The sequence below is a fragment of the Artibeus jamaicensis genome, unplaced genomic scaffold, assembly GCF_021234435.1.
Source record: "Artibeus jamaicensis isolate MK-2021 breed Jamaican fruit bat unplaced genomic scaffold, CSHL_Jam_final scaffold_1283, whole genome shotgun sequence".
Taxonomy (NCBI): domain Eukaryota; kingdom Metazoa; phylum Chordata; class Mammalia; order Chiroptera; family Phyllostomidae; genus Artibeus; species Artibeus jamaicensis.
Window position 1 is genome coordinate 4,346,657 of NW_026522028.1, and position 14,450 is coordinate 4,361,106.

The 14,450-nt window shown below is 35.8% G+C and overlaps 1 protein-coding gene across 3 annotated transcripts in view; it reads left to right on the plus strand.

Moving 5' to 3' along the window:
- DMD (dystrophin) overlaps positions 1–14,450 on the plus strand; it is a 1,990,869-nt gene that overhangs the window by 703,230 nt on the left and 1,273,189 nt on the right. For all 3 annotated transcript variants that reach the window (XM_053655812.1, XM_037127036.2, XM_053655810.1), the window contains exons 21-22: positions 1,059–1,239; positions 12,857–13,002. In XM_053655812.1, coding sequence (XP_053511787.1) covers positions 1,059–1,239; positions 12,857–13,002 — 327 coding nt within the window. The remainder of the gene's footprint in view (positions 1–1,058; positions 1,240–12,856; positions 13,003–14,450) is intronic.

Consider the following 14,450-nt stretch of genomic DNA (forward strand, 5'->3'; position numbering starts at 1 on the left):
TGCCTGGTGACGACCGTATTGGACAGCACGGCAGAGTGTCCATATGCTGTTACCTTTCAAAGCACAGCAGGGCACTCTTTTTTCTTCCTGTTTTAATCCTCACCTGAGGATATGTTTACTGATTTTAGAAATGGAGGGAGGAAGGGAGGCAGAGGGAAAGAGAGAGAAGGAGAAACATTGATGTGAGAAGCATCAATTGGGTGCCTCCTGTATGTGCTCAGAGCACAGATCAAACCTAAAACCTAGGTATGTGCCCTGACCGGGGATTGAACCCTAAATCTTTTGGTTTACAGAACGATGCTCCAACTAACTGAGCCACCCTGCCAGAGTAACCAGGGTACTCTCGAAAAATAAAAGGCTAGTATTAATAATTATGCCAGGGCAGCAAGAGAAAAGCAACCAGTCATCCTAAATAAAACAACAGCAATTGCCCATGTAGCCAGGAGAAAAATGAGACCATACAAAAGATAGATAATTATAGGCGTGAATATGTGTATGTATATAGATTAATACTGCATCAAATACATATGTAATGGATGCAATTTGTATATATAAACATATATTTGTAATTTAATATAATATATAGATATGTGAATATATGTAGATTTGTATAACTTATATTCTACACAAACAAATTTAAAGCAAAAGTAAATATTATTCTTGAGATGAATAGGATTTGAAGGAAAGACCTACAGTTTTGAGATAACAGCCATGCAGAGGAACATTCCTGTTTGATTTATGGAAAGAGTATAAGGTCATTCATGGTGCTTTTCACCTGTACACATTCATGCCCATTAATGCTCTAAATGATGTCATTTTGGAACTTAAACGCAGTTCTATGTGATGATATCTATTGAATGGAGAGTCCAGGTATTGTTAAATTGCTGACCTGTGCTGGAGGCTTACCTAAGCCATCATGGATGCTTTTTATCCACTTTTTTTTTTATAAGAGTATTAAGCTAAGCTGGCATCGGGGCCTTTTAACACCTTCCTTTTCAAAATGTGATGTTTGCAAAGGGAAAATGCTATTTATTTTAATACTCTAAATTATGGTACAGGATGAAGTCAGCCGGCTGTCAGCTCTTCAGCCTCAAATCGAGCGATTAAAAATTCAAAACGTAGCCCTGAAAGAGAAAGGGCATGGGCCGATGTTCCTGGACGCAGACTTTGTGGCCTTCACAAATCATTTTAACCAAGTCTTTGCCGATGTGCAAGCCAGAGAAAAAGAGCTACAGACAAGTAAGTAAAAATATTTAAAATGGCTAACTCGACACTTTACAAATAAGTTACTTATCAAAAAAAAAAAAGAAAAGAACTAACACAAAAGAACAATTTGAACTAACTGAACGACTCTCTCTATGGCCTGTAGTAACAAGTAGCGAAATACTATTGCTGGGAAATATATGTTATATTTCCATTTCTTTCCCCTTCTTCCATAATAATTTCATGACTATGAGGAGCAAATGCAGCATTTGTTTTATATAGGCCTAACTTCCCCTTGGTGGGTTGCAACTTTTACAATAATTTTTTTTCACATTAATGGAAATAAAAGAGTATTTGAAGCCCTATTAATGGGCTGCCATTAAATCCAACTTGCTTTATGCACAGGCTATTTAGCTGGGCATCTTATTATTATACTTCTGTCCATGTATGTGAAGATGATTATAGCTGCAGAATATATGTGGCAACTGAAATTCAGCAAAGGAGAAATTATTCTTTGGGCTGCATTTTACTGTTGATTTACTTTAACTATACAATACCCTGTCTTCCTCGTTTAATGGTAGAATTTAAGAATGGAACATTGTGCAAATGTTCCATAGCAGATGTGCATTGTTCCATAGCAGGTTTTGCAGAATGTCTTTCCTGCTAACTGTATTTATACATAGTACCTGATCCAAAATATCCTTATTCATCAGCTTGCTTTTTAAGGCAAAAATCCCTTTGACAGAAAGGTTTATAAACACTCTTAAAAATGAGATTTTGGTTTCCCTGTATGTGTGTGTGTGTGTGTGTGTGTGTGTGTGTGTGTGTATGCATAGACAAAGGATTATAGAGTAAAATTGGATTTTAAGGCATTACAATAAAAATGTTTCTAAATGTCTTCCCCAAATTTGTTATGAGAAGCACAAGAATATGTTTGTTTTCTATCAAGAATTTAATTAGTTGGAAAACACTTTTAAATTGCCTTTCTTTGTCAATATCCAAGGAATTAACCATATAACTTTTCTAGTATTACATGAAGTAATTTCCTGAAGAATTACATGAAAGTGCTATACATGAAGCTTTCCCCATTTTTCTAGAATTTGATTTTCATTTCTGGTGAGGTCATGGAATGAATGGAATAAAGCAAAGGCTAAATGCATATTTTTTCTTTTATTTCAAACTCCTTTTTGCTGAGGGCTTTAGTTTCCCTGATAGGGAAGCACATAGTACAACTTGGCAATAATGTCAGCTCCCTCTGCTGGATTTCAATGTACTTGTTGCTGGACCTCTCTGAAACCAATTGGGGTGAATGTCCGAAATTTCCAAACATTGACCTATTTAGCAATAATGAATTTTCCTTGTCATAAAATCCATAAGCCTCCTTTCAATTGAAGTACATTTTAATGGTGATACTGTAACTGGTGGGGAAAAGATCTTATTCACTGAGAAAGTTTTTTAATTTACACGAACCTATTATATTAAGGTTTAATTTTTTTCTGTTTATTTTAAAGATGTTCAGAATGTTGGTGTTTGATAACTGAGATTCGACTATGTTACAGCAGTATAAATATGTAGCAATATATACTCTTTATCCATACAGCCATCAGTCTGCTCATATTACATTTTCTCTGTTTTTATTTTCCATTACATATGATTATTTACAAAACTGCCAAACATTTTTATTCCATTTATCCATAAAGAAGAATGTGCTCCCTTGTACTTTATTTACCAACATATCAGTAGCAATTTTACACACTCTTAGAAAACTTCTCTTGATTAATTAATAATCATTAATTAAATGTGGCTTATAGATGAATTATAAATTATACAATTTACATATGTATAATTTACATTGCATGTGTTATACATTATTTAATTTCCTCTTTCCTTTTTTTCTTCTGCTCTCACTGTCAAACAAAACCTTGACTTTTGAAGTGTACTTTCAATGGTGAAAATTGGTGTTAGGGATCGATGGTTGGTGCCTGGCAAAAATAATATAAGAAAATAATGTTAAAAGATCAAATTGATCCTATCTTCATAGTTATTTTTATTCTACCAAGAACATCGTAATAAGTTATCTTTCTCAGTCCTTAGAGAGCAACTCATTGAGAATATGTGTTGTTATTCCTACATCATAGGTACAGTTAAACCTCGGTTCTCGAACATCTTGCTCCTTGAACAGTTCAGTTCTTAACCAGCCTGTTCACAGAAAACATTTCGCGGTTGTCTAACAAAACTTTGGGTCTCAATTCCCCACCCAGCAACCCTCTCATACAGATGCCTGTGTGATCAGTCAGGTGTCTCTCAGGTGACAAAGGAGATGCAGATTTTGAACAGATTGCTTCTTGAACCATTTTCTGGAATGAGTGAAATTCAAGAACCGAGGTTCTACTGTATGTGTATAGGGGTGGGCAATAGTAGTTTTACAGTTGTGGATGTGAAAAGTGATACAGCAATGAATAAATAATAATACAAAAAGAAACTCTGTGTTACACATACTCACAACTCTAAAGCTACTTTTGCCCACCCCCGTGTGTGAGAATAAGTACTGGAACACAACTCCTTTTCAATTACAGTTTTTTATCCTTTGACATAGACTCATGTGTATCAGAAAAATGTAGCACTTAATTCCACACATGGCCGTTTGAAAATCATTGCCTTGTCTCTCCTATTCTCTCCTTTGCTCCACTGTCTTTTTTCCTCTCTTCACTGAAGCCCCTCTCCCTTTTAAGTCAACTGGATAAAACAGAAGAGATTTAAAAACAAAAGACACAGAAAACTTTTTTTGCCACACTTTTCTTCTACAATTTTAGATGTCAATTTGACCATACTTTATCATTGCCATCCTTCTTGTGGCTCTAGTGAGGGGCTGGAGATTAATGGGATGTTCTGCTAACCTTTCAAGATAAACAATAATGCACATAAGTCACCCTTAAAATCTACTTTCCCAATAATCCACAATAGTGCTTTCAACCCTGCAGCCATTTATTAATTTATTCATTGTAATTCTATAGGATGTATTTCCCTAATCATAAAACATTAGGGAGGTTGTTTATATTTTTAGGTCATGCTTTAGCAGTAGGAGAGTAAAAATCATCATAAGACTATTTTGAGATACATGTCAGATATTTAGAAGCAAGGCATGGCTGAATGTTGAATCTTCAGGCTGTTGTTTTCACGGACCTGGGCTGAGCCAAATGACATCAGCAGGACTCTTGTGATCTTTTAAGCTAGTAGGTTATTATTTCTTTAATTATTTTATTTTATTTTTACTTGTCTTTTTTAAAAATATATTTTATATATTATGACATTAAGTTGTTCTATTTCCCCCTTCATTCCCCTCCACCCTACACACCCCTCCCCCACCATTCCCCCCCCATTTAGTTTATGACCACTTGTCTCAAGTTCTTTAGATTCTATATTTCCCATACTATTCTTGCCCTCCCCCCTATTTTCTACCTACCATCTATGCTACTTATTTTTTATACTTTCTCCCCCCTTCTCCTTCCCCCACTTTCTGTTACTAACCCTCCATGTGATCTCCATTTCTATGGTTCTGCTCCTGATCTAGCTGTCCTTTTAGTTTGCTTTTGTTTCAGGTGTGGTTGTTAATAACTGTGAGTTTGCTGTCCTTTCACTGTTTATATTCTTTATCTTCTTTTTCTTAAGTAAGTCCCTTTAACATTTCATGTCTCTTTTGAGAAATCTGCTGACAGTCTGATGGGAACTCCTTTGTAGGTGACTGTCCCCGTATTTCTTGCTGCTTCTAGGATTCTCTCCTTCATTTTAATCTTGGCTAATGTAATGATGATGTGCCTTGGTGTGTTCCTTCTTGGGTCCAACTTCTTTGGGACTCTCTGAGCTTCCTGGATTTCCTGGAAGTCTATTTCGTTTGCCAGATTGGGGCTAGTAGGTTATTAAATTGGATATGTTTATTGTCTTCCTGCTTCAGTGAAGAGAAAATTTTCAGTTGACTTATTAATCTTGATGGCTACATAAAAGGAAGACAGTGAATCTCTGTAGACAGAGCAGGACTAGTTCTGCTCCTCCATTGGAATCAAAGAGCAGCACCCACAAACCTTTCACTGGCTGGTAGGTAGCATGACTCCTATTCAGTTTGCTCTTGGGTGCGTTTGACTTCTGCACCAGACTCATCTTTCTTTTTACTCTGAAAAAGAACGAGGAAACCTTCACAAGTACTCTCAAGTATTTCTGGTTTAAATGAGATAAACTATGTGCTTTATAATCACTGTTCAGCTCCCACAACATAAATCGTGTTGGCTAATGAGTACTTTTTCATAGAGAGAGGGTAACTAAATGAGTAAAGGTACCCTTGGTTTGAAATTTATATGACAGACAAGCATAGTGCATTTCTCTGTAGCCCAGACATACCCGTGAAGCCCTGGATTTACGTATGTACTTCCTTAACTGTTCAATTTTGTTGTGTCAGGCCACACAAATGCATCAGATCTCAAAATGGTAAACTCGTGGTGGGCTCTCCACAACCAACAACCATCTCCTCTTTGACCCTTCCAATGTCAGGGACCTCAGAATCAGGCTTGACAGTCTTGGTCCCTCACCCACACCCTCTCCCATCCAGTCAACAAGCCTATATATTTTTATCTTCTGAAAAAGTCTCGCATCCGAACAGCTTTTCATATTTATTGCTGTCCTATTAGTCCAAGATGCTGTGGTTTCCTGCCCGGATCACTAATTTGTCTCCCCGCATCCATCCTTGACACAGTAATCTATTTTCTACATTTTGGCCAGAACAATTTTTCTTAAGGGCTATCTAAGCACATTATTTTTTGTGTGTAATACCTTCAATGATTTATTTCTGTTCTTAGTTTAAAGGCACCTAAAATGCCCTGTCTAATGTGGGTGTTGCCTGTGTCCAGTAACAGCCACATTCAGGCTTAATTTCTCTCTATTTCATATTGAATTTTCATTTCCCAAAGCTGACATAATATTACCCATCTCGCAGAGTCTGGGTATGTTCTCCCAGGAGTCTCAAAATTACTAAATCTTTTATTGATTGGTTGGTTGATTGATTGATTGATTGATCAATCGAAGAAAGACAGACAGAGAGAGAAAGTTGTCCCACTTATGTATGCATTCCCCATATGCATTATAATTGATTCTTGTACGTGCCCTGACTAGGGATCAAACTCACAACTTTTGCCAATCGGGATGGCACTCTTACCAATTGAGCTATCCAGGTGGTTAGGGCTGGAATAGCTAATTCTTAATGCTTCATGCCTTTGTTCAGAAGTTAATCCTTATGAGCTCCCAGTCTATATATGATGTTCCTGTTATGTACTGCCATAGCATTCTGTATTTCCCTTTTATAAAATTAATTATAATTTTATCAAAAATATTGGAATGTTATCTGACTCCATGAGTAATGTGTGAATTCAATGAATTCAAGGACTCTCTATTCTTCATGATCATATCTCTAAAAGGTATCATAGAGGCTAAAAATTAATTTAAAATAAAGAGTTGAAAGTTAATAAATAGCATATAATATATTAAATACACACATATTTCTCATATTATGTGCATGTGTGTATATACACACATACATACACATAGGGCCTATGGAGCTTGAGAGAGAGAGATGTGTGTATAAGCATGTTTTTCATACAGTGGTACTCATATAACCATAGAAACATAAACTAACATCTAATATTTCTGGATGTAATAAAGATCATCACTTTATGAATTTTACTTTATAAATTCCACAGTGACAGGATTTAGAACATGAGTTTTTTCTTTTTTTCAAAAAAATTTTAGGAGAAAATCAAAACATACACAAATACACACTCTATATATAATATGAGGTACATATAAACATTCTTTGCTATTTGTTAATTTTAAACCAGACTGACACACTTTAAATTCAGAAATCAATTATACTAGGAAAAAACCATTGTAGTTAAAGAAAGTCTACATTGGCGTCCAGAAACCATGAAGTGAGAAATGAGAAGAAGGGTAAATGATAAGCAAGTCAATTTAAGCCATTCAGAGTTTAGAGGGTTACATGGGAGCTATTCATAGATGGGATCAGAAGTGTCCAAATTCTCCAGGTAAATTCTTTCTCCTCTTGTTTAGGGTCTGTGCTTCTGCAAACACTTGCTTTTCCTATTTACATAGTTCAGGGTTACACTATGCAACTTACAGTTATTCATTCAACAAACATTGATTCCTTGTATGGCACTGTGCTTGTTATTGGGTATCACGGAGCTGAAATCGTAGGCTCTTCGCTCTCATCATGCTTGAAATCCAGGGAAAGGGACAGCCATTGATGTCATCAAATTGATGCTTTATAATTATCCTCTGAGAGAAGTGCTTAGATGGAGAAGGCCAAGGCCAAGGCCCTGAAACTAAATAAAGGGAACTTATTGCATAAGATCTGGATAGAATTATATTAGTTAATGGAAGGAAATCGGCCTAAGTTGTTATTTAATCATTTAGAATGCTTTATTGTTCATTTTCTTTCTGGAGTGAGAGACTTTTGTTTTTTGCTGGCCTGTGCTGAAAGTCAATGGATTTTTCAGATTTATAGCTTTTTTTCTCTCTAGCTGGTTTATGTATCTAATACCTACCTACCTACCTATTTACCTACCTGTCTGCCTATCTATTTCCCTTCCTCTCTTAGTCTATGCATAGGTAGATGCTGAGTTTTGAGCACTATATACCATTATAACATATATTATGAGTTAAGTAACTTTTACATGAGGTCTGTCCAGAAGGTATCCAGTCATGTATTATGAAAAATAGAAGCATTTATTGAAGAGGATACAAGATACAAGAAACGTGCATAGGACAATGATGCCTCAGGCCCCTTCAAACTAGGCACCTTGGGATCTCACACAGTTCTTCCAATTGCCTTTGGCTGCCCCATTATATTTTCCTGAATCCCATCAAACATCTGAAATCACACAGTTCTCCCAGTCACCATCAGCTGCCCTGTCATCTTCTCCTGAATCTCACTGACGGTCTGAAATCTCTTCCCTTTCAAAGGTGATTTTAGTTTTGGGAAAAGACAGATGTCACAGAACACCAAATCTAGGCCATGGAAGGGCTGAGACACCTGAGTGATTTGATGTTTGGCCAAAAAACTCGGCACAAGATGTGATGCACGAGCGGGTGTGTTGTGATGAAGCTGCCAATCACCAGTTGCCCATAGCTGCAGCCTTCTGAATCATCCAAATAGTTTCCACAGAGGAATGGTCAAGCTTGATGCAAAATATCATACAGATTCATTGCTCTACTCACTCAGTCATTTTGAATGCAATAGCTACACAGCACACATGCTCACTCAATGGTGTCTATTGCCCCCACTGACTAGTACAGTGAAGTCGTCATTGTTCACACTTGTGCATTCCAGTCCACTCTCCTTGGCTGCCTGGTTACATCGATGTTGTGCAAACTGTTCTCATTATATTAACAATGGCTGGACTTTTTCTGGACAGACCTCATATTTCTACAATGTTCATGCTACTATATCAGTTTAGTGATAAGCTGACAAAACTGAAAGTCTTTGTTTCCTGTCATTCAGTGTAGGTACAATTTAACCTTTCCCCAGGATGCTACTAATGCCATCATCCTCAAGATAACCTAAATGCTTTCCCAAATGCATGGTTAGATATTCTGTGCAACATGATAAACTATGCATTAACAGTAAAACAAAAAATATAGATTTTAACTGACCATAAATTACTAATTAATATTCAAACATTGTTTACATAAACCCAAAATTAAAGAAATAAAATACTAATCTTTTTTATATTTCCTGTTATTATTATTGTTATTATTTAATTTTTGGTCTGATCAAGATTCTCTTTTCAGGATGAAGTGTAAACTAACTTTTAAATTCACTGTGCATGAGAGAATATTAATGTGTGTGCGTTGTGAGTGTCCACAAGTGGATGCATGTTTGTGCATAGCGTTTGTGTGTACATGTTTGTAAATCTTTGTAAAGCAAGGCCTTGGTTCTGGCTATGGATCTGGTGCTGTAGAGCGTCAAATTAGCTCAGGAAAGGCCACCATTCCCTTCGAATGAAAGAACATGAGTCTTTTTTCCAATTTGGTCTCTCCCTAGCAAGGCTGTTTCCCTTTCTACTGAGTTTAAAACTCTATAACAATTTGTACGTAGCGCTGAATGTGTCTCCACCACGTTCTTGCTGAGTCCAGGCTGTCTTCTAGCTAATAATAAGAGCAAATGTGCTATGTACCCAGCAGTGGACAAAGGAATCAGCAAATAGAGAATAATTTGGAATTAATCTAGCATCTTATTATGGTCTACAAGGGCCCTCCTGGTCATAGTTCCCAAAGACCACCCCCTCTCGCCCACCCACACCCTACCTTGCCGCCCTTGCCTCCTTGCTGCACTCCTGCATCACTAGGACGGCTCCTGCCTCTGGCCCATCATGCTGGTTACCCCTCCCCTGGAAAACCTTTCCTCTCACTATTCTCATGGCTCCCCGCTTCACTTTTTAAAGTCTCTGGTCAAGTAATACGTCCACAGACAGGCCTTTTTGTTCACTGGTCACTTTCACTCCTTTTTTATTGTAGTCACTTACTTTTTAAATTATTTAATATTTGTATTCTATTCAGAGTTGGTGTAACATGGAAATTGTTAAAAGATTGAGAAATATGAATCCTGGATACTGGACTTGAGAAATAGAATATCGTGAAAAGCACGGCTATCCTTTGGTATCTTTTCTCAAATCCCTTTTCTCCCCCGTGCCCACCCTCACCATCATCCAGATCACCGGCTTGTCTGTTCTCAGTGCCATTCCTGGCTCTTCCCGTGAAAATGACACTTCCTAGAATCCTTCTTTTAGAATTGGCTGCCTGCCTGGTTCCATCAGTGGGAGGCACTTGGAAGCTATTGAGGGTAAGAAAAGGAGAGAATATTCTCTCCTGCTCTCATTGTTTCAGGATGCATCTCTATGAGTGGCTGATGGTGACCCTTCCAAGATTCTAGCTCCACCTAGAAAAACAGCATTGTTCAAAGATGCTATCTTCCCAAAAGGCAGCTCCGTACAGGTTCATCTGGGTGGTCCGAATGATTGGTTTCTGCTAGCACCACCTCTCTCCTCTTTCCTTCACCTCTGCAACTTTGGGGATGGCAGTGTCTTCCTGGTGTTGCTAATGTACGAGGGCCTCCCACCCCTTGTGTAGGTCTTCATTTATTCCAACATATTTTAATCTAGTTATCTATCTTAAATGCATCTTATTCCATTACCTGGATGGATCTCCCCCCTCACACCTTACTTTTACTTCACTGCCATGTATTTCCATTAGTCATTACAATGTCTTTCTTTGTTTCTTTGTTCATTTCCTGATGCACCAGTCAGATTTCAAGCATCATTAAAGTCTAGGCTTTGCTTTTGAAATTTTTTCTTCTTATATACTAATGCTCCGAGCACTGAATAAATATTGGCCAAAGGAAGCAATAATAAAGGACCTCAATTAATTTCTCAGAAGCATCAACATCCACAGCTTTATAAATGAAGTCCAGGATACTAAAATGTTAAGTAATTTGCCAAAGCTAGTAAGTGGCGAGCCAATTCCAAAGCAGAGTTGTTCATTGTCTTGCTACCCAGCCTCTTTCTGCGAGAACGGAATGGAGGAGCAGTCCTATTAGATGTTCATGAAAACTTGTTTAACTTTTTCTAATAAGTAATTCCAATATCTTTATCAACTCTTTCTATACTTATCTCTCCCTCTGGACATTTATACATCATCTGGATAAAATTGGATCGATTTCGCATCACCTCTGGCAAGCTCCTAATAATGTTTGTCCCAGCCGCTGCCACAAGGGAAACAAGCACTGGTTTTCATTATGCACATGTTCAAGTTTAATTAAACCGAACTTTGTGCAGTTTAAAATCCATCCAACATACACCCTTGTCTCTACACATAGACCCCTCTCTTTCTAGATCACTAGCTCAGATGCTTCCTCCAACAAAGCTCTCAGCTTCATCATAATTAAATACTCCTTTACTTCACTTCTATTCATGCGATTCCTCTTTACTTTTGTTCATGACTAATTATCTAGTATTCAAATAAATGCACCTAGTCAATAGAAAGACAAACACATTATTTATAGGAAGGAAAATAGTGAGGTTTAAAGTACCATAGAGATTTTTCAGCATGAAATCAGAAGTGCTCAGATTAAAGAAAGCCTATTAAGGTGAATTCGGGTATGAACTCTCAAATAAATAAAAGCACATTAAGGAAAATTCTCAGTTGGCATTTCTAATGTACTTCCTAAAATTATCTTTACCATCTGAAAATCCCATTAAAGAGCATGCAAAGTACTTTCCTATATTCCTCGAGTTTGGTGTAAAAGGAATTGATATAGACAAGTGAAACTCACATTTATCTATTAAAATAAAGTGTAAAATAGCCAATAATACTGCAGTAACTATGTATGGTGCCAGGTGGGTACTAGCCTTACTAGGGGAATCACTTCATAAATTATATAAATATCTAACCATTATGTTGTAACACCTGATAATAATATAAAATGTCAACTGTAACTGAAAACTAAAAGTGTAAAAAGATATAAAGTGGTTTAAATAACGCTATTGGATATAGTGATTTGAACTAGTATTTTGCACTATGGTTTTATCCAGGAAAATTCTCAGCCATTATATCTTTACATATGGCTTCTGCCCCATCGTGTCTCTCTGTCTTTCTAGAATACATTTGTTAAACCATTCTTTTGTGTTTTCTTCTATTTTCTCTATTTTATTCCCTATCCTTTTGTGTCTCCATGCTTCCTTTCAAGTATATATTTTTGGTCTATCTTCAGATATGCTAATTTTCTGTTTAGCTTTGTCTAATCTTCTTTTAAACCCATTTATTGTGTTAGTAATTTTTACTTATTTCATGTTTTAGTTCTAGATATTCTTTTTTATTCTCCTTAAAATCTGTTATGTCACTTTTATGGTTTGTAGCTTTCTGCCAAAATTCTCACTCTTGTTAATCTCCTTGAATCTGATCAGTAGAGTTACTTAATTCATATATAGTATATATATGTATATGTGTATATATGCATACATAACTTCTGTATGCATTTATGACACATATATCAGATGGTGAACACACAATACAATATATAGATGATGTATTATAAAACTATACACCTGAAACCTGTATAATTTTATTAATCAGTGTCACCCCAATAAATTCAATCAGAATTAAAAAATATCAAGGTCTGTGGATAATAGTACTTTTTTTCCACAGAGGGAAGTGATAACACAGGAGGAAAATAGCCTTCAATTCCATTGTACATGGAGTCTACTCATTTTCTCCAATTTCCATCTGTGTTATTGTTGGCAAGTTACTCAGCCTCTTTGTTTCTCCATCTCCTCACCTTACAAGTGAATGTAACAGTGCAAACCTCACAAGGCTGATAGGAAGTTTCAGTGTAATAGATGCATACTTTTTGTCAAAATATCAGACATGTCAAATGAATATGGCTCCTACATAATCCTATGCTAATCGGTGTTTGCAGATTTTTACATTTTGTTAATATTTATAATTAGTCAAATGATTGCATTTTCTGACAACATAGGAAAGCATAGTGACAAAGCCTACAATGATGAAATGATTCTTTCTTTCCCTTTTGATGAAGTTGTTGACACTTTGCCACCCGTGCGCTATCAGGAGACCATGAGTACCATCCTGACGTGGATCCAGCAGTCAGAAACCAAACTCTCTGTGCCTCAGGTTACCGTCACTGAGTATGAAATCATGGAGCAGAGACTCGGGGAGTTACAGGTCTGTGAACATTTGACTCTTATACAGTATAGTGCAGATCCTGTCTACCAAGCAATCCCATTGGTGTAACATTAAAACAATATTAGAATGAAAATAATCATGGCAAGTGCAATAGTTCACCAGTTGTGAATATAAAAATAAGACTTTTAAAATGTAATACATTATACATTCATGTCTACAAGATAAAAATACCATCTTTAAAGACAATGATATGGTCTACTTATGAAGTGTATATTTTTCTCACTTAGTATGTATTTTAGGCACATTTTGACTATTATTAAAACTATGGTTTTATTTTTTCCCTTTGCCTGCTGACTTATTAATACCTCTTGTATTTCTAAATGGAAAGAGGTTAAATCATGCAGTTATAAAATTAGATTTAATTTAAATGCCAGTTTTATGTAATATTGTGATTAGTCATTTGAATTCTAATAACTGTGTTTTTACAACTTTATATTGGGAAATATTAAATACTTTTATAGGAGATAAAAAATAATCTGTAAGGGACTTTCGAATACTTTTCCTACTTTCTCTGAAAAGTCTGTGTTGTATATCCAGTCACATTTTATTTTTTAAGATATGAAAACATACTCATTCATTATATTTTGTAATGAAATCATATATCTACATTTTGAGAATTCAATTGAGAAAAAAGGTTAAAGCTTTGACTTTGTATATCGAGTTCTTTTTTGAGAATTAAACAATTCCTTAAAATAGTAATTTTGGAAGTATTTGCTCAAATACACATAATACATAAAAAATATTAAAAAATGTTTCCCAGTGCATATTGTCCTATGTTAGACTGTTTCCTCTACTATAATACCGAAAACACTATAACTGTTTAATCTTTTTTGTGTTTATGTTGTTTTTAATGCTTAGAATGATTCCAAAGTGTACTTTGAAAATATGTGACTTAACACAGCTAGGAACATTAGCAAAATAGGAATACAGAGGTAAAGTGACTTGGGGAGTGAATTAAGTACACAAGAAATGGTTTATAGATGAGTTGAAAAGTACATTTCCACTGGAAAAAAAAACAGTAAATGAGGGAAAATTATTTTTTATATATTATTGACAAAATGTATTAAGTTAAAAAATCAAGTGATAACCTTGCATCAAATGTTATCCTAAAGCAAAAAACCAGAACATTAAAAAGTTCAAAAACATTTTAATCATAAATTTTGGAGAATGTTTTTTAAAGCATATGATGGGGAATCGTAAAAATCAATGACAGCAGTCACAAACATTGTAAAAATGCCAGAGACACTTAAGAAACAAAGAGACCAAAGGAAATACTTGTCTGGGTAAGGGAGAAAGTGATTAAATAGAAAGTTACCAAAAGACACATAAAGAGCCACTAAACATGTGAAAAATTGTAACTCGGATCATAAAGGATGAAGTACAAATGTGCAAAATGAGAATCCACTTTTCACACATTAAATTACCAA